Source organism: Colius striatus, chromosome 3, assembly GCF_028858725.1.
Source record: "Colius striatus isolate bColStr4 chromosome 3, bColStr4.1.hap1, whole genome shotgun sequence".
In the NCBI taxonomy this organism is placed as follows: Eukaryota; Metazoa; Chordata; class Aves; order Coliiformes; family Coliidae; genus Colius; species Colius striatus.
Window position 1 is genome coordinate 20,034,932 of NC_084761.1, and position 26,036 is coordinate 20,060,967.

Sequence of the window (26,036 nt, forward strand, 5' to 3'; positions counted from 1 at the left end):
AGTGAAACGTGATCCTTAAAATCAGGCACTTAGGAGAAGAATATGAATATGGCACAGTAAGTATACAAATGTATTTGCTCTTGCTAAAATATACGAGACAGCTGAATGCACAAAGGCGTTGTTTGATATTGTCATAGACAAACAGCATCATGGAAGGACAGGAGCAATCCGGAGCAAGCAGTTGCAGGGTTTGTGAGGTGATTTTCAGCAAGAAGACTGAGCAGAGTTGAGGAGTGTCTCAGTGTCAGAGGGTGAATTTCCTGAGAGAAAACTGAGGAATTACAAAGATCTTTTCAGACCTCCAAACCCAAGTCAGAACCTCAATGAGTCAGCCCAATCTGTTTTGTTTTTCTCTGTTGCAGTGGTCTCTGTGCTCATGTGTGATTTCAGAAGCTAAATTAATAAATGAATGCCACAGATGCTTATAGATCATCTGCTCTGCTGTCTATTTAGATATTTAATGCAGTACAAAAATGAAGAAGTCACTTCTCTGAATAATTTTTATGATACGCTTCAGGAACAGTACTTGCTTACACAGTCAGTATTCACTATGGAAATGTCTTTAAGTCTCAGATATCACAGGTTTTATGCCAGCTTCCCAGCAGTTTGATGTATCACTCAAGTTACTGGTGCTTAGCAGCATACAATGAAGAGCTATATGCTGTGCAGAGCCACTGGGACACAATGTGAGGAATGTCTGATCAAATGAGTGTGGGCTGTGCAGACACAGAGGCAGGCTGCAGTTGCCATGCTTTCACTCCTGGCTACCAGCTTCTGATTCCTCACTGTAACAGCAGCACAAAACTGAGGGAATACTGTTTCTCATACTATTCCTTTTCAATCTGAACATTTTTTATTTCACAAATAGTTATGTATGTAAAGACAACTGAAACATTTCAGTGTGCTTTGCTGCAGTGACAATGTGCACAGGAACAGCTCTGGTGTGTAATGGCTCTTTAAGAAAATCTGATTTTCTTCTACAGCAACTGCTAGAATAAATGAGGTGGCATAAGCATGAGTGTGCTCTTCATACAGTTTATCTGGGCATCTGGTATGAGAGCATATTACAGAAGCTGTGTTCTTGCTGGGTGACACGTGGTTCAGTCTGCGAGGCTCCCTGATGACACTGTGCACTAAATGTTCTTTTTTCCCTTCAGTGTTAAAGGAGTTACATCATTTTATACCATCAGGAAACTTGATTCAATAAAATCACAGTCATGTAAAATACGATGGAAATGTCACATAGTTTTATATCGTATATTCTTTACTAAAAGTATCATCTCAATCTCAGTAAAATATCCACTAAATCCAGTTGCCACACCCTCATACTTACCATTTTCTTGAGGCCTGTAAATTCTAGCAGTGCTGCCTAGCATGTCATCATTCTTTCCTAAAGTGACTCCCATTTAGTGCCCCAAGGAGAGTATTATGTTAAAAAAATTGTGCTTTCTGTAGGCCAGTGTGAAGAGCACGATACCTAGATATCTGGGCTACTTTTTTTACCACTGAAGGGTTTACATGGACAATGGCAAGGTATTTTCATGTGTGCTCTTTAGTCCAGATCCAGCATAGCATTAAGCTAATGTAACATTTGGAGGCCTTTGCTTTATAATTATGACTCACCGTCAATTGCTACGAAGCAGGAATATTTATCTTAGTGTAGCAGTATATTAATAGAATCATGGAATGGTTAGGGCTGGAAGGGATGATTAAAGGTATTGGGGTACTATACTCCATAGTAGGGACAATCCCAAAGTACAATTTGGTTCAACCTTTTTTTTTTCCCAAATATATTTTGCAGTTTACACACAAAGCAATGTGCTGCAGATTGTATGGTAGAGATACTTAATCATTTCATTACATGCTGCTGTGTACTGCAGCACAGTCAACACAATAATGTATAGTTTGCATTGTGATCATTAGAAATTGAACTCAGACTGAATACTGGTAGACTTTTTTGTATATAGTTTGTGTATTTGTAATGTGACCCTAGGACTGATCTTCAGCAGAGCCAAGATGTTTCCCATTCATTTACTGACTCTGTAGAGTAAATATAGACTTGGACACATAGATCTGTGATGCAAAACAACCTGGAATTAGAGTTATTGCTGAAGTTTGCTTTACGATTTCCAACATCCTAGGATGAGGAGGATGAGGAAAATTTGAGCACGATAATTATCACCTCTCAAATAATCATACAATGTTTTGCAAATCAAACCTTCCCATTTATGCACAATCTAAAGGCAAGTGCAGAAGTAATAGAAAATAAAAGAAGTGGTTGTTTTGCAAGGACAGTTCTGAGAGCAGCAGGTGGGTACACCTTCAGAGGAATTATGGTATTAGCTTCAGGTCAGAACTGAGATCTGAAGCTTCTCAAAAGTCTAGTTTAGATCTGGTATAACTGTGATTGTAGAGGGCACTGGACTGATATTTTTTTTAAAGAAATTGAAAACAGGAGACAGACCACATTATTAGTCAAATACCTTGAGAAAGAAGTGACTAAAGAAAAATCATTAGCATATTGGAAATGGGAGTCAGCTGTTACAGACCCTTGACCCTCAATTGACTGTTACAGAGGAGTGACCTAAGGATTCTATATTGCAAGCACATGGGACGGATAGAGAGGTTTAAAAAAAATTATTGTGAGAGGAGTGGGAGAAGTCCTTATTTTGGTTCTGGGAAGATAGACTGGGTGTTTTGTGTCTTCAAGACAGGAGAGAACAGATATCGACTAACATACAGAAAGAAATGTGAGGAAGTGATATTTTATAGAAAATCAGGGTCTGGAAACCTTGTGTGTGGAGGAGTTAGGGCTTATAGGTGATGTGTAAGTTGGCTGGGTGTGATGAGGTTCTGGTTTTTCTCCCGGGTGAGCTCTAATGGGAGTGGGAATCTGTATGACTGTAGCTCTTTTGGACAGGGCAGTTACCTCTGGTTCTGCTCTTTATAATATTTTGTTGCTTCAGGTGATGGAAATTCTTGTATGACTTTATAAAGTTCTATACTGGTGAATGAGTGACTCAATGCTAAGTTATGATGTGTGACTAATGATGTTTCAGCTGCATTGGTAACACCTGCCTTCTGATAGTGGCTCACAAGGATAAAGACAGTGATATCTATAGGCTGCTTTCCATGCAGGTAAAGGTCAGTACCTGGGAAGTTCCATCTCTCTAAATGATGCAAAAAACCCCCATAGTCTTTAGCACATATACAGATGCAAGCATCAGCTCTGCTTCTTTTCTGTATCTTAAATGTCTGGCCCACAAGCTTCATGAAATCATATGTGAGAGAGTTTAGGGCCCATGATAGAAGATAAGATATTGTAGTGGATGTGTGCATTGCATATTGAGTTATATCTGAGCTAATAATCTGTTTCCTAGTTTCTGTTTTCCATACTTATCTCTTGTGTCTGCTAAACATGTCCTGACACACAAGTGTTGCTGTTGGCACTTTGGTGTGATGACAGAAAATAATCTTGCTAAAGAATGGGAGGTCTGTTGCAGGGCAAATCCAGTTGTATAACTTCCTTGATTTGTTGCTATTATCAGTGCAATCCTCCTGGTAACATTTGTAATGTAAAGGAAAGAACTGATCATTTGTTTCATGTTCATTGCAGATCTTGCCAGCTGAAGCTCTATCATTGCATTACAGTAGCTGGCTCAAAGCCCAAGATGTTTTTGTGTTTGGAGTTAATGAACTCAAGTTGTCCGGAAACAATTGTTTGCTAACAATATTAGGGATTTTCCTGCTCACTAATAAGAGGAATGTTCTGTGAGCTCACGTATGTCCTGTTTTGTTTATCAGAACACTTCCACTGAAGTCCAACGTGTGTATGACCTTGCCATAGCCAATCTGCTTATTATGATTGTGTACTACAAAAATAGAACAGGAATCTCTTCTCTTTTCCTTTCTGCTTCTAGCTTTAATGGTCTATTAATGATTTGAGACCAAGTTGTTAAACAGCTGAACTCCAACTTCCATTATATATTAACTTAAAATTATTTGAATATTAATCATGCAAGGAGCCAGAAATGTAACACAGCCTTTGAAAACTCAGAGATCATCACATTCTCTGACTCTTCTAAAGAAATCATTGTTACCCTTTCATTTAAGGGATGAAACAGTATAACCAAGCCGTGACTTGTATTTCAACTTCCAGGGCATAGAAACTATGTTTATTATGAAAGAAAAAAACCCCAATGCCCTCTGTGCATTGATTATTTACTTTCCTATTAAATAAATAGAAACATTCTCTTTCTTGAATTCTGCAATAAACTAATTCCTGCTATATGACCCTAAAGATATCTTTCCATCCAGCCCCTCAATGCTACATATTTCTAGTCTGCACTGACCAGTCCCCACAAAGTACTTACTAGATAATTCTATGTGACTCAAATGAGATCAGAACTAGCCCATTTGTAGGAGTAATTCAAGTGTGAGCACAAGAACTAGAAACAAACCTGAGCCATGTTCACCGGGGCCACATAAAAAACAAACACACTTGGTTTAACTGGACATGAGAAATATAGTTCTTTATTACAATCTTTCAACTTTTACTACTTTACTGTATTCATTTTTTACTAAGACATCTTTGCAGGTGCCTAAGTAATTTAAACAGCGAGTTTTCAAAACTTGTTTGTAAACTTTGAAAAAGCTGCCCTTAAAGACAACAATTAATCTTAAAAAAAACAAAAAAACCTTAAAAGTTGGGAGTTTGGGTGGAGCTCAAGTTACACTGATGGGTTAACATCACCTTGCCCTGTTGTAAGCCAATAATGTGGTTGTCAGTTCTATAAATACTCAGATACCTCCTGGTACCTAACAGCTTTGTGGTGTAAGTGGCTAGCAGGGTGGCATGTGTGTCAGAAACAGATAGATTTGACATTATCTTGGTTTAGAGACTTGAAGGTGCCAGGCTGTGCTTGCTCTCTGCTCTAGTTCTCTGATCCAAGAGCATCAGTCAGAGCACTCAAGTATCTGAAGCTGTGACAGGAAAAATTAAACCTCTGCTTTAAACAAGTTGGAAAGTTGTATGGATTTGTGTTAAGCTATTGCAGAAGACGTGGAGCAGCTCCAGAGGTTGAGCTTGGCATGAAGCTCCAAGCCCATCTCAGCATGGAGCTTCTATGCTGTTGTGAACCGAGCAAAAAATCTCATGGATTGACTCTTTGTGGGCTTTGAGAGATTTCTCAATGTTATGTATACCAATGAAATCCTTATTTAAATATTTTTCAGTGCAGAGCTAGAAACTGCCACCCAAACTGTAACCTTACTACCAAGTATATTGTGTTGTGTGTACAGCAGTGACTGTAGCCCTTGAGTGAAGTACAACAGAGAACAATGATGTGACCAAGAATCAAATATTTATGGGTCTGTTCTGCCTCTTCCTAACATAAAATTATTTAAAGCAGGAGTAACTTGATAAAAGTCACAGTGCAATAGGATGGGTATAAAGACAAATTCAGGTTTGGTATTTTTTGTGTTGTTCCTTCTGTGGCCCAATAACTTCCAGTTTTAGGCTTCATCTTTTGAATAAATTGGTAGCTGTAAATTGATGGGTAAACAGTAGGAGCTTGGAAGGTGTGTGTTGGTTCAAATATTTTTTACAGCTTAAATGCATATACGATTAGCTGCTGAGCAATTAAGCTAAGCAGTGTTGCATTCTCTCTTACAGATACAACTCTTACCCAATGAATAATGTTGATAAGGCTATTATATGGTTAGGCAAGAAAATTATTATAGCGCTGTATGTGATTAAGTGACCAAGCTATGTTGTCACAGTTCCTGTCATAATGTCATAAATCCACATATCTATACATATACCTCATCTGATCATATGTATTGTTTACTCCACCAAACGATAAAAATAGGTGTATATTCAGACAAGAGAAAAGGCTTTGTCCTATTAATTAGAAAATGGACAAGAGAAGAGGTTTAAAGCATAACAGGGCTTTCAGTACAGGATGTTTCGGGGTGTACCCTGTCAGCAAAGGATTACTAAGAGTCAGCAGGTTGCCTCTTGTTATAAAGTTAGTGATTAAAGTGTTAACCGAAGCCTTCCCGTAGGTGTAACCCTGAGTAAGGGAGCACTCCTGTCAGCGGCTTGGAGGAAAGAAAGCGGGTAGGTAAATATTCCCGACATGCACTGAGCTGCGGGGAGTGTCCTGGCTTTCCAGCACTCCCAGTTTAAGCAAAATAGTAATTACCAGCTCCGTGGGTTCCATGAAGTAGGAGAGGTATCTGTCAGCCAGAGTACTGCTGTCATGCCTCTTCCAGGGCTCAGTGAAAGGTACGTGAAACTCCTCCTCTGCTTCTCCCTCTCTGATCTATGCCCAGGTAAGTGAAACGGGAAGCTGGAGCTGTTCTGCTTGCTGTGTAACCTGCAGAGTAGAATGCAAAGTCCTTCACAGCCACCCAGAACTCCAGTCAAATTCCTTTCGGGTAATTAGGGTGCCGGAGGGAAGGAGAACTGTTTGGTCAGAAATTCTCGTCAAAGAAGTTCCTAAATCTCGAGGTAGCTCATGTCGAGTCAGAGCTGTGATTAAAATGGGCTGGTAATAGCTAGTGCTGCTGCTCGGTGTGTACATGGGCACAAGCCTTCGCTGCCCTTCATTCAATTACTGGTCTGATTTAAAAGGTTACGTTGGTGACCTTGTCTGTTCTTTTTTTGGCGGGTAAAAGCCATCTTTACCAAGCGACCAGAAATAGGAACTAAGTTCTTTTCATAATAATGGATTACTTAGAGAAGGGAGAGAGCTTGTGCATCTCTTTATAGCTTGGCAAGTTAGGAGACCATGTTTGCAGATAAATACCAACTTACTTCTAGTTACAGTAGTCAAAGCTCATTCTGAACCTGCCTGAGCAGTGGGGTTACGTTGTGTTTGGTACTCAAGTAGTGTTGTTACTGCTCTGTACCATAGCTGTTCATTTTAAAAATGAAATGTGAACAAGTTTGGAAGACAAAGGAAAAAAACCCACCTTGTTTGTAGTGTGAAAGGTGCAAGCTGTTGGAATAAGTACTTTGTTTTGACTACACTTTTGCACTGGTGGAAAGGACATCTAACTTTAAAAATAACCAAACAAAACAAAAAAAATCTAAAATCCCAAGATGAAAGCTCCTAAAACTAGAGAGTGTGACTAGGTAAAAACTAGTCAAATGGTTTTGCTGATGTTAGATTTCTTACGTATGTGGATAAATCTAAACCTCATAGCAACAGATCATAGTGCAAAACTTTGCTAAATATCAGAGACTTCTGAACTTAGAAAAGGACTTGAGTGTATGTGCTGGTATGCCTACAGAGAAGAGCTCTCTGTGCTATACTAAATATTAGATGTATCTGTTGTCAATGGCTAAGTTAATAGATGCCGAGCCTTGTGGTTTGTGTTCAAGAAACAAAGAAACTGCTGGTTTACTGTTGTTTTGGAACAGCTTTGAGAAGCACTGGGTCAAAATATCTAGAATCCTTTGGGGAGATCTGGGCTTTTAGCTTCTCTTAACAGCTGTAGGAACTCTGTATGGTACATTGTTTGCTCTGTAGTCCCAGCTTAATAGATGGATGTGCCGAAAAGCACATCCAGGCTATTAAAAATGAAAATGTGGCTTTGCTTCTTTAATTTAGCTCAGCAGTGGATGGCAAGTGTCCCTCTCCTTCCAGCCCTCCTCTACAGTTGCCTCCTTTTATCCTTGTGTGCAAATCTGCATGACCATTTGCTTTTACCTTTGCTCTGTCATTCATCCATTCTCCTGTCCCTGTGCTGTCCCCTTAAGCAGATAACTTCAAGATCATTAAACCAGTCCTCTCATCTGCCTCTCCACTAACACTTGAAATTTTTCTTGGAAAAAAATCATTTCAGATATGATATTAATCTTACAGAAAAGTGAAGTTAGCTATCTCGGTGAGATTTGTCTTGTGCCCTGATGTGACTGGTGATTCTCTTGCAGCTTTAGGGTTTTGTAGTGTTTTTTCCCCTTCCTTTTCCTAGACTTCTTCAATAGTTGCAGTTTTCCTCTAGAATTGTGCATTGAGCACCTGCCTCTCTTCTCATTTACTCCTGCCTTGTTCTTCTCTTTGTTTTCTTTCCTTCTCAAAGTATTTTAGACTTCAGTTAGTCTTCCTCCAAGCATTAACTTTCTTACTTAAGTCTCAGGAGAGAAGGCTAGTCCAGTCAAGGTCTCACTGAAGGAACTGTGTGGTTCCAGTATAGGTTAATGAGATAAAGAGGTGTGTCTGACTCCAAGCAAGTCAGGAGACGGCTTTGAATAGGTAGCCACAACCATATATTCTGGGAAGAGCTGGAAAATCAGTGCATTTTTATTAGTTCAAATCCAAGAGAACAATGGAGAAAAGACATTTCACTTCTATTTGCTTCCTCAGAAGGACTACAGGCATGTGACATGGTAAACAATAAAACACAGGGAGCTGATAGAAAATATGACAGCTTTGTGGATTTATGGAGTGATGGTGTAAATATCCTGTTGTTTATGGTGTTATTATTTAATTGTGTTGAGGAGTTCACTGCGTGTTCTCAATCTGCAGGTTTCAGCATTAACTGAAACTAAGGGCTGCAAGATGTGTGTAACCAAAATGCACCTATGGGAAGGGGACATGGAGAAGGGTTTCATCTCTAGGCTGAGCTGTAGGTGTGGAAATGTTTTGTATAAGCCTGACAAATGGAAATTGACATACAATTGAATAGTAAATAGTGAACATTTTGTGTGCTGCTGCACCAGCTATAGGAGGAAAGGCCAGTCTGTCCAGGCTCATCAGGCACTGACGGAGAGGGAGGTGTTGGTAAAGAACTGTTTCCATCTCCAACTACCCTTCCAGTTTGTTTCATTGTCAGCATTTCCATGGCATCCAGCTGATTTAAGATATGCTCAAGGTTTTTTAAGACAAATAATTTAGTAAAAGCCACTTACTGTGTAACAAAACCAGTAGTTCAGTGAGATTTTTTTTGGTATGTATAAACATCACTTGTTTCAGTCTGTTGAAATCAGCTTTTTGTTTCATGTGAATAATTTTAAGGTCAAATTCTAATGAAAAAAATGCAGCCATGAGCAGTGAAGCAGTGCTAGAGCTTGCTAGAATCACCACTCTACATTCAGCAGTGGTGACTTGGCTATCTGCTGTTCTTAACATGTTGTTTCCTGACAGATGGGAGGAAGCTTAGGTGTCTGTCTAGCTATTCAAGTGTAAATGTGCATTAACTCCTCTGCATCTTTTAAAATTGTTTTGAAATTACACTGGCATAGGCAGTTGATTCAGTTAGAGGCATTAATAAATTACATACAATCAGATGTCAAGGTGTGGCCAATGGTTACTGAACTCATTTCAGAAGCAAAGAAACAACAGTTTCAAGCAGGCTCTTCCTTGTATACAAACTCATGTTTGTACAGAAGTCACACAGAATCACAGAACAGTAGGGGTTGGAAGGGTTCTCTAGAGATCATCTAGTCCAACCTCCTTGCTAAAACAGGTCCACCTAGGCTTGTTTGGTTTTCAGGTATGGTTTCGCCTTGATAGATGTCACTCAAGGATGGTGGCTGTGTGGGATCCTTCCTGCGCTTTTCAGTGAGCTGTCGATGAAGCATTGTTAGAATCCTCAGACGCTCATGTGAAGCTCATTTTGGTAGTTCACTTTGGTTTTAGAGGTTGTGCAATAACTTCCTGTATGTATTGTAGGACGAAGAGAATGTATTTTTATGCAAAAGTTCTTGTTGGTATGCATGGGGTTTTTTTAGAAGCCATTCATCTGTGACTATGCACATTTGGAATGACTTCTGAAAAGAAGCTCAATAGTGTGTGATCGCTTGCACCAAAGCTAGACACTTAACTCATTAGCTAGCCATGATCCTTGCAATCTTGAATTTCTTTTCTAAATGGGTTTTCTGAAGACTACTTGTCATTAGTACTGCAGACAATAAGTGAGTTTCCAGGTGTGTTTGATTGAACTCTATCCCATTCACGCTGAAATCAAACTTGAGTCAATCTCCTGGCCTAAGGGAGAATGAACATTGAGTGCTGTTTGGCAAATTCCTCTGTTCTAATCATAGAACCATAGAATGGTAGGGGCTGGAAGGGACCTTTAGAGATCATCTAGTCCAACCCCTCTGCAGAATATGCAGAAATAAGAGAAATTGAAGTGTAATGCTAACTTCCAATGTGATCTTTGGCGATTGTACAGCTTTCTGCGTGGTTCTTTTTTTCCCCTCCACGTGTGTGATGCCACCTCTTGGGCTGAGACTACATTTTGTTTCAGTGCCCTATCAGTTGTCAATCTTGAGTCTCAGAGTCTGTTCAGTTGCTTTCTTCAGTCTGCCTTTCCTTCTAGTACCTGAGGGGGAATGAAAGCAGCCAAGGTGCCATAATTAAGCTTATTTAAGAACGCATTGTAAGAGTCTCATGGGTCTGGCTTATTGCCTACACAATGTGCTGGGATCACTACACGGAGATCTGTAAAACATATTGCTACATCACTTTAATTATAGCCTTATTCTCTCTTTAATAACTTAGCTGCTTGCTTTGTGTGCTGCAGGACACTGCCAGTGATCAACGCCTTTTCTCTTGTCTAGTTTTACCAGCTTGACTGACACTGGTTTGCTGAGTCACTGTGGGGTTTTTTTGGGTGACCCTGGGCAATGCTCTACCCATAATTAACAAATTAATACTAGCCAGTAAATGGGTCTACAAACAAAGTAAGCACAATCATGGAGTTGTAGAGTAGTTTTAAACTACTTGAGAAAGCCCTGGTGTATGTAAAGTACTGTGATATACTTGGTGGGAAAGGCTTACAGCTTTTTTTACTAGTAGTGTTAAATATTTGGTTATTAAGGCTAAGGACAAAGTGGTCAAAATAGGGTATAGTTAGTCCTCAGCTGGAGTGTCTGACCAGTTCTTTGGCTGGTCAAACTAAGGCTTTGGTTTTGTGTTTATCATTCAGTCTTTGTTAATGGCATTAGTGGATGTAAGTATTTTTTAACCTTTTGTTTAGATTCATCTCGTCTGAATAAATGAAGAAAGTGACTATGAAAGCACAGCATCTACCTTCTGTTTCTGTCAATGAGGATAAGTTCATAACCAGGTAAATTATTAAAAAGGCCGAACATTAAATGTCTTTGCTGCTTTCTTTCAAGTTACTCTGTATTTATTCATTAACAGAGGATCCTGTAGCTGCACCAGTTCCTACAACTTGCCTACTGTGAAGTGTCTAAACAACAAAGTTGCCCTTTACATGGATTTCAAAGAGCAAAGCACTAAACCTTTTGGTCTGTGCATTTTATTCATTAAGTAGAACAACTCTTCTAGAGGATGCTGAAATAAAATTTCGAATTAGGGAAAAAGACTTTCTTATCTTGGAAATCTATTGGAAGTGCCCATGAGTTCCAGGGTTTAACTTGAGCTCTACTTGTCTGAGGCATGGGATTTGGCCTGTAGCCCTACATGGCAGGGTGTCTTTGCAGGAAGACCTGTCAGGCTGCCGGCTCTTTCCTTTGGCAAGTGAAAGCATTTCTTTAACCTAGTTATAAAAAGCTTGGAATTGCACTCAAGCTATATTTCATGGGATGCTTTTTTGGCAGTTAAATCTAGCTGTTGAGAATGCTTCCTAATGCTACCATAAACCCTGAGATGCTTGGTATGTATAGCTTCATCTCCTTTTCCCTTGACCAGAGCACAGGAGTTGGAGGAAGGGGCTACTTTCTCCCTTTATTTCCATCCATCTTGATGTTCCTGTGGGAAGAAGCTAGCTGTAAACACACCCAGGGATAGGGCCTGTGGTAGAATTTCTCAAGCTGCAATAGGTATTTGCATCTGAAGCCTAATACTTGTATATGTGGCGTGAGCAGTGGTGTTGGTTTCTCACTTTTTAAGGCAAAATGTCAGAGCTTTGCTGAAAGGACATGGGCAATAAATGCATCCTTCCCCTTCTGAAGAATTGTTCCTTTTATACTAGCGCTAATTTGAGACACAGTGCTTTTGTGTCTGAGGTGATTAATTAATCTGTGTGAACTTTTGTACACTTGGCATATGCAAGGATTTGGAAACGTACCAGCTGAACTAATGTCTCTGGGTTTTTATTCTCTTATCTGTTTGCCTATTCAAGTGGTGAAATGTGGATCCTGTCGGAAAGCCTTCTGCATCACAGTCAGGGTTTGAAGTACTCTTCCAGTTTTTCTGCCTTGTGAAAAAAACAAACAATTATTTCAAGAGTCACTAACATTTTGTGTGCTCTCAAGCTTACTTTTAATGCAATTTCCAGACTACTATCCCCCGTTTAAACCTTGAATCTGCTGTTACATTTCTCCTTTTCCAGTTGTATCATGTGAATCTTGCTGATGTGGAAAGTCTGCTGTTAGGCAATTGTGTAGCAGCTGGATCAAAACGCTGACCAAAGCATGTGGGATTATTGGGCTGAACTGTTGTCTTTAAGCTTAACTGCCATAAATATCCATGGATAATTGCCTAGGGCTTGAGAGACGAGAGGCCACAGGTGAATTGTCCTGGGTTAGTGTTTCCAGTGGGAAACCATCTGGGCATTGCTGGTTTACCACTGGGGCACTTCACCTCACAGCTCCCTTGTGTCCTGCTTTTATTACTGAAGGAACTGGTGCATCTGCAGTAAATGTTACCTTTTTGGGGGTTTGTCTCCAAGTTGTTCTGCCAGTTACTTAGCCTTGGCTTCCTTAATGGCTGCATTTGACTGTTATCACAAAGCTGTGCAATGAGGAACAATCTTGCAACACAACAGAGCTGCTGATTTTCTGTCAGGGTAGCTCTGAAAAGATGACAGACTGCCTCTTAGTTCGAGCAGTCTTTGGGCCTTTGTAGTGGAGGTATGTTACAATATGGCTTCTTCTGGAACTGGTAGGCTGGTGTATGTGTTATTCCTTTCTGGGGCTAAAAGAAAGAAGGGTTGGTTGTTTTTTCTTAATGTCTCCTCTACATAAGGACAAACGGGTCAGTGTGAGCTACTGTTAAATCTCTCCTCAGGGCTTTTCTAATCAGTTGTGTGGTTCGTCACCGTTGGTTGCACTAATGCAAGACTGAAGCCTGAAAGATTTATTTGTGCAAACTTCCTTGGAAGTTAATAGGAAGTTTCTCTAGACAAGGCAAGAAGCTAAGTAAAAATCTTTAGCGCTTGCACTGAGAAATGCAGTCTGTGTCAGAGATATCCCTTAATACATAACTTTGTGCTTTTAGCCTATCATTTTATTTGCCTTTGCAGCCAACATGGACAAAGAGTAATAGGTGGGCCTCAGAGTGTGACCCAAGTCCTTATTCCCTAATCTCTCTTAGGGAACTGGTCTTCCCAGCTTTCTACATGGGGACATCTTGCACAGTAACAGCTGTCTGTAAACTAACTGTCAAAAGTATTAGGCTGCAAAGTATAAAAAGGCTTATGTTTCAAGTACCTTGCAAGCAGGGTGAGCAAGTCTCCCATAACTTAGGTCAAACAAAACTACGAACCTCGTACTTGCATCTTAATCTTACATTGCATCTGGATTTTGCCAGTGCACAAGGCCAAGACATGCTTAATCTTGCTTACCTTTAGCCAACACGATCCTGATTCATATCTAAGTCTATTAAAACTTTACCTTTTGGTGGAGTGACCTAAATATAATCCCTCCTAGCTCACGAGACACAAAGAACCTACAGTGAGCTATTCCAACACAATGGAAAGAAACATTTTCATCAACTGTATTACTAGAATGTAACAGCTAAGTGACTTGAAGTAAATGTTTGAAGTGCTGTTTTGGAGCCCAGCACTCTGTTGATTAAACTACTTCAAAATATTATTTGAGGAGTTGCAGTAGGTTAACCAAGTAAATAATTTACATCCAGAGTGTTAGTAGGGAATGCAGTTTGCCTTGTTGAGTTTAGTGCTGCAGCCTTTGTCCTAATGTAGTCCTGATGTCCTGACGAGTAAAAGTCCTACTCATCATTTTGCCTCTCACCAGAGGAAAAGGCTCACCAAGCAACAAGGCTCTGCCAAGTTCAGTTTATGAAGTGTAGCAAAAGAAGGATAGTGGGTGCCAGAGGAAAGCTTTTCACTTGCACTCTTGGTGTGCCTCTCTGCCCCAAACACTGCAGATCCACATCAGGTGGCCCCCCTGCTACTCCCTTCCCTCTCCAGTGTGTCAGCAGCCAGGACTAGGGGAGGGCCCTGTTTCCATGGACCAACCTAGGGCTTTGGGGCAGCAGTGTCAATCAGTCCCACTCGGGCACTCTGCTTTGACACAGAGCAGTCTGCTTGCTTGCCCTGATGGAAGGTGCAGGGGCTGCAGATCTGCATCCTGTATAGAGGCTCACATCATGATGCAGTTCAGGCTGGCATTATTCAGAGATACTGTGTTGTGCAGATGCCTTGGATATGTGTAAAAGGTAAGAGGTGACTGAGAAACAGAGACCTGAATAAGCCACCTGCTTTGAGCTCTCAGAGTGACTGTAAGCAGGGGATGCTGAAGGTGGAAGAGTAGCACGTGGTCATAAGCCACAGAAGAGGATGTATGCTGGCAGAGCAAGACTATGACAGTCCCAGGAGAAGATACTTTCCTTGTCTAATTTGAACACTTAGAATCCTACACAGTGGTTTCCAACCAAAACAGTTTGTATTTCATTGCATAATCCATCCTTCTCCTAGTCTCTCATGCTGATTTCTTGGAGTTTCTTAATATCCTAAATGAGATCCACTGAAAGACACTGACTTTTATTTTTGATGTTCACACAATCCACTGTGCAGCCATTTAAACAGTCAGTGTGAGTAAACTGAGTTACAATCTGATCAGGCTGAGATGCTATGAAATAACATACACTTCATCCTGGAAAATATCCTTCTGAACTGCTTTGCAGTGACAGACAAGCTCATCTTGTTCCTAGGGAAAAGGTCCCTCTTAGGTTTGTTGTCTCTAAGGGTGCCACTGTCACCATTGATAAATATCCTCATCTTTTGGGTCATGGGTGTGTTGTGACTATTACAGGAAAGAAAATATTAAAAATTCTGTTGAAACTATTAATGCCAGCATTTCTAGTGCCCAAAAACTGTACCACAAAGTTCCTCTCTCAATGTATCTGTCATGGAAGGTGTTATGTACTTGGTCCATATATTGCTGAACCTCTAACGTTATTTCTTTGATGTTCTTGGTGAACTCTGACTGCTTAAATACTAAAATGTAATTTCTACTGAGCATCATTCCCAGATGCCACCTGGTTTTTCAGTGATCATGCCAGAGGTCAGTTGTTGGTTTTGGGACTTTTTGTTTGTTTTTCACTTAAAATGGATATAGGACTTGCAATAGTACTTTTTATGGTACATGGGTCTAGAATAGTTTCATTAGGTCTCTGTGGAGCTTACCATGAGAAGAGGTTCCAAATGCTGCCTGTTTTGCCTTTGATTCAGCTATTATAGTATCTCATACCAGACAAAACCATAGAAGTAATAGATACTTCTGAAACGAATTTGGTATCTTCACTTACCACTGCAAGACAGTACATAAAACCATCTTGATTGTTACTCATCTTGTTTGGTGCTTAAAGATTGTCTGTGAGAGAGAATTTATACACTTCCATGCAGTTGTTTCCCATGCTTAATTATGTATGCTGGTGGAAATTGCTTTCTTAAATTACAATCCAAATAATCTTGGCTGCTTAATTGTTGTGGTGAAGGATGTTTCATACTTGATGGTCCTGAAATATATATCGCTTAACTCAGTCTATTTTTGATCCTCCTTAGCCTGAGCTGTAACTTGCTTTTTGTCATCATGGTTCACATCACTTATAACTAACTCCCTGTGCTCTTCTTTGGAGTCTATCAACTTGGTGTGTATCCTTCTTCAAAAGTAGTGCTAAGAAGATGTATCACTTTGACCAAATTTGACCTTGAGCTCTAATTCAAGCAGCGTTGTTCTGAGGAGGATATTTCTATGTGCATTTCCTTGTGTGGTGGCTATCTCTGATACAACAGTACAGCACTGCTGGCTTGTGATCAGCAGCTGCTTAGCAGTAACAGGAAGGTGCTTTTCCACAGAAAATCAATCATCCCCTAGCCTGTGTTTGTGCAACGTGGCATTTATTGCTGCTTACCTGTTTACAGAGGCTGTACAGGTAGTGCCAGTGATGTGAGCCGTCGACAGCACTGCTACTCTTAGCTCAGGTGGGAGCAGCATTTGCACTGGCTGTTGGTGAAGAGCTGGGCTTGTCCTGCACTGATTTTGACTTATCTTGTGTACTGTGGGAGTGCTGGCCCTGCATCCAAAGGCTGCAGGGAGGAGGTTGAGTATCTCAGTCTCTGACTTAATTGCTAAGGAACATTGTAAATCATGTAGTCAAAATCCAGAAAGTTTGCTCTTTCCAGACAAAGTTGCTAAAGGGAGAAGGAGGCATCTGTGGCCTAGAAACTGGGATATGCAGTAGCTCTTGTTTGGTTATTTTGGAATGCCACTACATTGGAAGTGTTTTCTAAAACCCTTTTCTGCAGGGCTGTGAGTTTATCAAGGCTGGAGACAGATACACTTGTCTTTGATGGTGGTTCTTAAGTAGTAAATTTTAAATGTTGTTAGCACCAGTGTGCCTCACCTTGGTGTTTTCAAAGCAGAATGTGATGCTGCTTTTCTTTAGTTGAATCACAAATTTCTGTTTGAAATCAAGATGTTGAGCAGGCTTATAAGCCTTGCTTGTTGGCAGAGGATCTCTTCATCTCCATCCTTTCTCCTCTGAGCAAAGCCTTAGGCTACAGTCATTACATTTCAAGCAGAAGAAAACAGAAAGGTTTGGTCTAGGCCTACTGTGGGTATTTTGAAGTAAGAAGAGTATCAGGAAAAAAAAATTATAAAAACCCAATGGAAACAATCATACAGGGAAAACAAATTGTAACCTAGCTAAAATAATCTGTAACACTGGTGCATGGGAGTGTTCCTGTTTGCTTCCCCTCATGACTGTAACAGAAGTCCAAAGTACAAGTTATTCTAGGGCAGTGTTAATGTCACATCAGACTGTGACTAATTTCCGCTGTCTAGCAGGTCTTTAAAGAAGCAATGTAGAAGCTATTCAGTATCCTGACAAAATTCTACTAATAGTTAACAAATCCTGTATAAAGATGCAGTGGGTAACACAGCTATGGGGTGTTTTCCTGCCACTTACTACGTGGATTTTACTGTGATCGAGATATTAAACAATTCCTCTTTTCACTGTCATCTCTTATCTTAGAGAGCAGCTCAGTTCTCTGCTGAAGACATACAACTCTTACTATTCTGACCAAGAAAATCTGCAACTGTCACATAATCAGGTAAGAATCTATGTCAAAGTAATACAAAAAGCACAATTTAATAGTAGGAAAAGTACTAAAAGGTACTGATGTTAAATGCAACTAGACTGAACAGTGAAGAATACTGGTTGTGTGGTAGTGTATTAGACAGAGTATATCACTGTAATAAAAGCAGCAAGTGCTGGGGTCAAATGCTGCAAGGAGAAGACAGCAGAAAAAACAGTAGATTGAGATCAGTGAAGTTTGAAGTTTTAACAATGTGCTCTCCTGACATCCCATTCCTCAGCATATCACAGGAAACTCTTCGTTGGGTCCTCTCAAAGTCTTCTGTCATTAGATGAGAGGGAGTACTACTGCAGATACTTCTGTGGGTTCCAATTCCCTTACACCTTCAGCATTGAGCCCACAATGACGGGACTGCTGTATCTCGGTCTGGGAGAGACTGCAGCTCTCTGCTCAAAAGTGTGCCTTTAGTACAGAGAAAACACTCATAAGCATAGCCTCAGAAATGCATCCTCTGCAGAGACCAGAGGGGCTTGTGGTGCTCCAGGTCACATGAAAGTGTCAATCGTGTCTCATAGCAGAGTCTCTGGTTTACAGGTCTGAGCTTCCTCCATCTTCACAAGTTATGTTTCTGTTGTTAGGTTGATATCAATACCCAAAAGGACACTACAGTAATCTGGGGCAAAAATGGTCTGAAACTGGGCAGTCCTCATTGTCTGTCCCAGCTCATTCTGCAGTGACAGTGTTTTATGTCATCATGGGGACCAATAATGGGGTTTGGACTGATGCAGTGCTTTGTGTCAACAAGGACCATTTAAATAACTGCTTCTTCCTCCTTTGCCAAGCAGTCCTTTCCTTTTAGCACCTTCTTGGCACTCTGGTTTCAGAAGATCTAGTGATCCAAGTAGAACAAATAAGGGATTTGACTGGTATTTGGATAGAATTATAAACATGTTGATTGGAAAAACACTTGGTGCGAGTCAAGAGTGATGCTGACATGAGGCCAGGTCAGCTGTGGCTTTAGCTTTGGAGATATTTTAAGTATGGAGATGACACAGCCTCTCTAGGTGACCTGTTCCAGTGCTGTTGACCTCAGCAATTCCATCATATTCCTGTTACTTTGAGAGAAAATTTATTACTATCATTGCACAATTACTATGCAGCACTGTTCTTTCTTTTTTTTCCAGCAAGAAGGAAGTAAACCATTTATTGAAGGAATCTTGTCAATATTTTGGGGAGTTCGACATCCTATCCGATTAAAAATTCAGGATGAGAAACAGATACCCTCTTTTGTAACCTTGAAGTCGACAGAGACTGTGGGTTTGTTCCCTAGCAAAAGGTGATGTATTAACTTCCATGAGAAGGAGGCTAGCCAGTTTTCCAGCACAACTCATGTAGGTGGCTTCATTGGATATGGCTGGTTGTATCTCCCAGACTGCCTAAAGGCTGTGGTGGTCACTTGCACAGCAGTATTCTAACTGGCGTGGTCTTTCAACTGCTGGGCGGAAAGACACATCTTGGCAGCATCTTTGGCTCTCAGTTTAGGAACAGCTAAGGTGGAGAAGATTGCTCTCATCTATACTGACTATTCCCATGCAAGTACCAGGGAATTTACATGTATAAAAGTTTCCAACCCACCCACCCCTCCCCGCTACATATATATGTACACCTAATCACACTGGTAGCCCCTGAAAGTCAGTGCGTGTTCCACAGCAGAGAGCAAAAAGTGAACTGGTCAGTGCTAAACGTTTGCCTATGGCAGGTTACCTTCACGGGTACTTCAGGTGTGACATCATGACTTCTCAGGACAAAATTCAAGTCCAGGCATGAATACTGGCTTTGTTCTTGCAAGATCTAGTGTTAAACTCCTCTAGAAATGCACACAGGTCAGCTGCTCCCTCGGGACACTTCACTCCAGTGAAGTTTGCCATAGATTTAAAAACTGATGTTGAGTCTTGGAGTGTTTCTTCGTTTTGTTTTGAACACTGTTTTCCAATCCTTGCTTGGTGAATTTTGAATTTATCTAATGAGCTGAGGCTGAATAATGTGCATTATGGATGCTGAGCCAATGTTTATCCTGAATGACTCCCTGATAAGTTCTGTATTTCAGAGCTTTTCTTCATGATCCATTGTCTTAGATGGCACGTGGTACCCATTAGAATTATGGATTTAATTTTACCATCATTGCAGTGATGAAGTTTATGCCAAGTCAGGGACAGTCATCTTCCCTGTGTCTTGCTGTTGAAAATAAGGGGTGTAAGCTGACAAGAAAAAACAGTAAGAACCTCAAGTCTGAGGCTAAACTGGTTTTCTTTGCTTACCTTGACTAGGTTTGCTAGTGTGAGATGCATGTGGCCTGTAGGATGGGGTCCAGTCTGGCAGTTAGAGTCAGGCTTTGCCTTTTATTTCTTAAAAAGCTTATGACTGGAAGAGCTCTGAATCTTAAAGTAAATACTAATTAATGATCACAGAAACATGAAGCTGCCCTGACATGCTTTAAAGTATGCACTGCAACTTGACTGTTTGATCTTAAATGAACTTTGGAAATGCATGGAACACACCTGAGATGGCTGCTTGGCACAATGAACAGAGTTAGTTGAATATCATTTTGAATATATACATATAGGAAATAAATTTATACTACTTTTCTACAAATTGATATATTCTCAGAGCAGTAACTGGCCAGAGACTTAGGGCTAGAGAGTTCGTGCAATGAATTACAGAAATACGGGCATAAAGGAAATTGGGTTTTAAAACAGACTGGGTTGAATTCCTTGCTCTCATACAGAACTGAGGGACAAGTATGGTAATTTAATAGTTGATGTCCCTGACTGTAGAATACACATGATGTGTCCTGTAAGTATTTAAACTACAATATATGTGTGTTTTCTGTGTACTTGCCTGGTATCTTACATGCAACTAATCCAGGGCATTGCTATGAAACAGATAAGGAATTACTGTGGGTTATTTAAGGGACATCATAGTCAACACTTAACAGGCTCTAAATAGGATTGTGTTACTAGGATCCCTAGTCATACCACATTTTACTAATGTTATTATGATATAATCTAAAAATTACTGACTTGATATCCCACACTGTAATCTATGATCATGGTCTGTAATTTTTGAACAGGGATAGGGTTGTATTACATGAAGCCTGGCTACAGGATAAATTGATATCATTGGGTTAATGAGGAGTAATCAGTCATATGTTTGGCTTTTCAGAGGAATGACACGCTGGGGAGAATTTGATGACCTACATCATATTAGCGGAGATACATTGAAATCTACTGAAGAAAAGCCAAGCCTTGGGACAAGTTAGTGTTGCTGCTTTTATGTTCACTGAAAATTCTTTGTTCTGTGGCTGTGTAAAAGTCATTTGACGTTAGGCCCTCCTTACTAGTCAAGGGAAATCTCTTTCTGCCTCTATTAACACCCATGAGACACTAGTGATACACTGACTAGTCAGTGGAAACCTTGCTGTGCATGTAACTTGTCAAATGGACAGTGCTAATGGGCTATGCTTTTGCCAAAGAAATCCTTCCCAAGAAGTGAATACAATAGCAAACTCTGGCCACTGCAGGCTGCACAGATGCAGCCTCTTGCTCTGCATCATGTGGCTGTGCCTTGCTCTGCTCCCACTGCCCCTACCCACACAAAAAGCATTTAAAAAGAAAGAAGTCTCCATGAGCCTGGTTCGTGTGGGGATGCTAGCAGCGGGTAGAGCAGCTGTACACTGTGCTGATGCGGTTTCATTTCATCCAGGTTACTCATGTTACAAAAGCCACACGCTGAAGCCTGGGAGCGAGCAGGAACATGATTGCGCTACCCTGCCCAGGGCTGTGGGCAGTGCTGCAGCTGTGAGCAGGAGGAGCAGGCTCCCGTTGATAGCCAGGACAGAAGTACAAACTCACAGGTTTTCAATTAACGGCCACTTCTACAACTACGAGGTATGAATGTTTCTGCCTGTCTTTCGTCACCTTAGGCTGGGTACTGGGACAGATAAATATACCCAGCAAAGTTCTGGACTCCCCACCAGCCCCCTGCTTGCCCCAGATGACATCCCTGGGCCTTGGGCTGAGCCCTCGGGGTCTCTCAGGGCCTGCTGTGGAAGGTGGCATTCAATTGTGTGTGGCCACTGCAGGGGGGTCCTCAGTGGTCCATGTACTGGAGTGCTCTCCTGAGGGCACTACTTGCCCTTTGCTTTGCTTCCAGTGGTACCTTACCTGACAGTCTGCTTAGTCCCAGAGCTCTGCTGTGTGTTATGGAGTACAGCAGTCTTCATACTCTTGCCTTTTTGCCTTTGTTCCTAGACATCAGTTTTTACTCCGGCTTTTGGATCAGAAACCAAAATAAGAATCAACAGCCAGATGAGAACAAGACAAGTGATAGAACAATTGCTTCGGAAGTTTAAGGTAACCCTGTGTGTCGCAGAAGCCACTCTCTAGAAGAGTTAACTCCTGCATGTCACATGAGCTCTGTGTGAAAAGGGGGAAATAACTGGGAGGGCACAGAGTAAACCATAGAGAACAACCACATAGGCTGTTTCTAAGGAATTGCTTGGTTTTACTTTACAAAAGTTTCACAGCTGTTTTGAGTCTAGAAAAGTTGTCTTGGGTGTGTAATGTGCAGGGAAGGAAGAACTACAGAACTGCTTCTCTATGGATTCAGGCACAGGAGGTGACAAGACTGCTGCAATTGGAGCATTTCCTAGCACAGATAAAGGGTGATGTCAATGCCCATGGCCATGCTTCCCTCTAGTGACGGGCCTTAGGAAAGGTTTCTGCTCAAAACAATAGGGAATTCTCTTTTAGCCCATTTGGAAGTGCCAGCTTATGCTGTTAGATCCAGGCACTGAGAGAGCTCCAGAAAGTCAGAGTTAAAACTAGAGCTCAAGATCAGCACCATGCCACCTGAAACAACTTTTTAGTTTCTTTGGTGTGGTTTGGTATGTGATTATACTCAGTCAGGAATAAATTTCCCATTGGGTGCTATATGTTGCTCCAAAATCTTTATTCTGCATAGCTTCTTGGTGTACAGTTTTTTATAATTCTCCATTTAACTTGTTCATTGCAGAATTACTTCATATGGTTAGTAGGACTCAGTGGTGCCATACTAAAAGAAGTGAGCTTGTGTGAATAATCACCTAAGGAATGGAGTTAGAGCAGACTGTTAAGATGCCGAGAATAAGTGGAAAAATAAGTGTTCAAAAGGACCACTGTTCCCCAAATGGGGTTGTGTGGGCAAGTGGCTAGGAAGAGGTCATGGGGTTTCCCCTAGTGGTAATGCTCCTGGCAAACTGGCGGGTCACCTGGAAGGGAAATTGTACAGGGTAGTTAAGGGTGCTTCAAAGAAACAAAACTGTGAGGACCTGGCGTCCTCTGAGATGGTATGTTACTGATATGAGCAATATGGCAATGTAAGTTATCATGAGGTTGTGGGGTGCAGAGACAACACAGCAGCTCAGCTTTATCTTACCCAAATCCAGTATCTTTTAACTTTTCCAGAGTCAGGATCCCAGTCTCGGACTTGGATCTAAATATCTGGATTGAGAAGCACCAAGAACATCTGCTGCCAGTGACATGCTAGGGAAGTGTGTCAGTCAGTCTGAATGGACTTTCTGTGTTTGTGTTTAACAGATTGAAAACAGCCCCCACGAATTTGCCCTTTACATTATCCATGCATCTGGAGGTAAGCTGTTCTGCCCCAAGGTGCTTTCCTGCCCTCACATGGGTCCCACAGGGCCACGCTGCAGCCACAGGATACCTGTCTCCTGGCCCTGTGGTGGACCATGATAATTGGCAGCTGGGGGTGGTATCCTGGATGCAGATGCCTAGTTGAAATTATGCATTTTCTGCTGGAAAATGTTTACCTTCACAACAGTTAATTTCTTCAGGAAAAAAAAGGAAATTTGATCTTTAATAAAAGGAATACCTGAAAGAGTGGGGGACAGAACTGGTGGGCTTGTACCTAAAGTGCCCAAGCATCAAGGTGAAAATATGTTTGATAATCATAAAGTAGATGTTGTTTTAGGGAGTCATGGTCAAGGTGATGGGCTGGGATGGGTCTCTTCAATGTTTACGTAGCTTCCTAAATGGCAGTTTCTTGATGCTGCACCTACCAAGATCTTCTGTAGTGCATAATGTAAGGTAGGTGCAGCATCCTTCTGCAAACAGATACTACAGACTTGTTAATATCCAATAATGGCACATCAGTCAATTATAGACTCTTTGTTTAAAAAATGCCAGTACTGGTTACAAGAGGTACCTGGAGGCACTGGGGTGTGCTCTGTGCCTCACGCCATTACTTATAAATCCCAGAGAAGAAGCAGCTGCGGAGTGGGGACGTTCCCTTACTGCACAGACTGTTGCAGGGACCCTCGGAGAAGATTGCCAAGTTTTTTCTCATGGACAGGGATGTGGAAGAGATCAGCAGTGATGTACGTATATCACCAGGTCGCATAGGTCACAGGATTTTTCCCAATTAGCAGAGCTGCTAATGTGTATTTCTTGTCCTCTTCTTGATAGGTTGCTCAGTATATTCAGTTTCACCTTCCCTTCTTGGAATCAATTCTGCACAGAATAAATGAAGAGGAGGAACGGGAGATTCAACAGACCATTGCAAGGTAAAGAGAAGTAAAATGAGTGAGGTCACCTTGAGTCCAGGAGAACATTTACAGTTATGGGTTGGCTCAAGAGGTGAATGCTGCTATGGAGTGGAGAGCAGTTAAAACACTGTGCTGTGCTACTGCAGGGACACTTGGTGGGATTTATTATCCTTTCTCTATCCTGCACGCTCAGATGAGCTTCTGCTGTTGAAGATCCCATAATAAATACTGACTACATACACACGAGGAGATCCTTCCAGAAAATTCGGACCCTTAGGGTCATGTTTACTTTGCTGCTTCTGAGCCTTAGATTGGTTCCTCAGTTTCTGCTTGCTGCTCCCTATTTCCTTGGCAAGTACAAATGCGGGACATAGTGGGCAGCACAGCACTTACGTGGGCTGAGTGACAAAACCTTGATGTCCTTTTAAATCTTCACTTGAGATAAGTGGCAGGAGTTCTTCTGATGATGGCACCAAATGCACAACAGATTCAAGTTAGAAACTCACTGGTAGCTCTGGACATAGAGAAGTCCTGAGGTCAAGAGCAATAACTGTCTGATAGCACTCTGAATCAAAGTGACCAGGAAATATAAAGCAAATTATAAATACAAGTTGCAATTTTCTATCAGAAGAGCTTTCGTTACATGTTTTAGCCATTCCACTAGCATGTTAGAATTTGGATTGAATTTTTGCCACATTCTGTGTTACTTCAGTGTGTTCTCTCCATCTCAGGTACCTGAAAGAGAAGAGTATGATATGCCAGCACCTTCGTAGTCGAACTGCTAAAAAAACAGAGACTACGGTTTGATGTGAAGGGCCTCTTGTGAGTACCCCACAGTTTGCCTTGGCCATGGGAATCTGTTTGGTTGCATGGACCTGTCATGGTTGAAGAACACCAAAAGAGGGAATGCTCAAAGCACTGAAGCTTATCTTCATAATTATGTGACCAGAACTGAACCTGCTCCTCTGCAGCTCTGGAATACAATTTGGGAACCACTTAAGATGATGCACCAGATCCCCAAAAGACAGATGCTGAATCCAGCTTGAAACTTGAGTTGAGGGAAAAAAAATCCTGTGAAAAGCACAAGGATTTAACACCTACTCATTTACAGCACGTTGCCAGAAATCTATCATGTAAGAAGAATATTGTAATAGCCTACGTGTTAATCATACAGAAAATATGAAAACGTCGTGTAAGGTTTTCCTTCTATTAGAGAAACGTTGTATTATATTAGAGGGAAGCTTTTCAGTATAGATAGTTGGCAAAGGTATTTATATATCTAAGATTGCAGTTAGGCTTTTCACTTACCTTGGGGAAAAGAATTCAAACCAACAAACCTGTGGGAGAGAGACCTGCAATCCCATTGGCTTCAGATGCCCAATGTACTTCAGCTTTGAGCTACAGTGAGAAAAATATCAATGGATCCCTCCACACTTAATAGCTACTCAGCTATTAAACATGAGAGGGAATTTACCTCTGAAATATCTCTTGAACTGCTATGTGAGAACTCTCACTAATCACTGTTGCATCTGCTTGATTGGGTCTTGGAAGGCACCTCGGCACTTGCTGCTGTTGAGAGCAGCGATTCTGTGTTTGTACCTGCGGTTGGTATTTGCAGGTGGGAAGGAGCAGCATTCAGAGTGGGGCTGAGGGTTACAGCCCAGGAGCAGGGGAATGGTTGCTGGCAGCCTCCCTCTGGGGGTAGGGCTGGTCCAGCCTGGCCCCAGCACAGCCAACAGGCACCAGCGGTCAGCTCCTAGCTGCTTCAGTCCTGACAAATAGTAATGCTTAAACTATGGAGGTGTAAATAAAACACATGTGCACAACTAGTTGCCCTCTGGTGTTAATCTCTCTTCTACATGGTTTCTGTGTTTTGCCTCAGCTGCCTTTGGCTTATGCGGGTACAAAGAGAAATGCTGTGAGAGGGAGGAGAAATGTGCAAAAAACTTTGCCTACAAATCATATGGAATAAATCAAATATGAAAGACACTGATAACTGAAGCTAAGGCAGCTGGGGCCAGGGCTTTATTTTAATGACAGACTCTTAGAATTCTGCTCAGGAAAAAATCGTGGGCAAGGGAGCACAAGGGAGAAAGGAAGATATTTCAGCAATTAAGATGTGTGGTACTCAATAATAGTCAGCTTAGAGGTGCAAATACAGGTGTCT

General features: G+C 41.2%; 1 protein-coding gene across 2 annotated transcripts; it reads left to right on the forward strand.

The window, feature by feature from the left end:
* RASSF6 (Ras association domain family member 6) lies at positions 1-25,637 on the forward strand. 2 transcript variants are annotated; one of them, XM_061993255.1, is made up of 11 exons: positions 1-56; positions 10,993-11,082; positions 17,202-17,280; positions 18,450-18,601; positions 20,488-20,579; positions 21,028-21,212; positions 21,576-21,677; positions 22,902-22,953; positions 23,583-23,701; positions 23,790-23,887; positions 24,601-25,637. In XM_061993255.1, exons 2-11 carry the CDS (start codon positions 11,012-11,014, stop codon positions 24,674-24,676), a joined length of 1,026 nt encoding a protein of 341 aa, XP_061849239.1. In that variant the 5' UTR covers positions 1-56; positions 10,993-11,011; the 3' UTR covers positions 24,677-25,637. The 2 variants fall into 2 exon arrangements, with proteins under 2 accessions (XP_061849239.1, XP_010204283.1); XM_010205981.2 differs by lacking the exon at positions 1-56 and adding an exon at positions 6,191-6,289.
* Positions 25,638-26,036: the final 399 nt, after the last annotated feature.

Excerpts from the sequence above, each read along its gene's own strand:
- RASSF6 (XM_061993255.1), top strand. The coding sequence starts at position 11,012 with ATGAAGAAAGTGACTATGAAAGCACAGCATCTACCTTCTGTTTCTGTC. Across the intron at positions 17,281-18,449 it reads TGCAACTGTCACATAATCAG|CAAGAAGGAAGTAAACCATT; the intron begins GTAAGAATCTAT and ends TTTTTTTTCCAG. Across the intron at positions 21,213-21,575 it reads GCCACTTCTACAACTACGAG|ACATCAGTTTTTACTCCGGC; the intron begins GTATGAATGTTT and ends CTTTGTTCCTAG.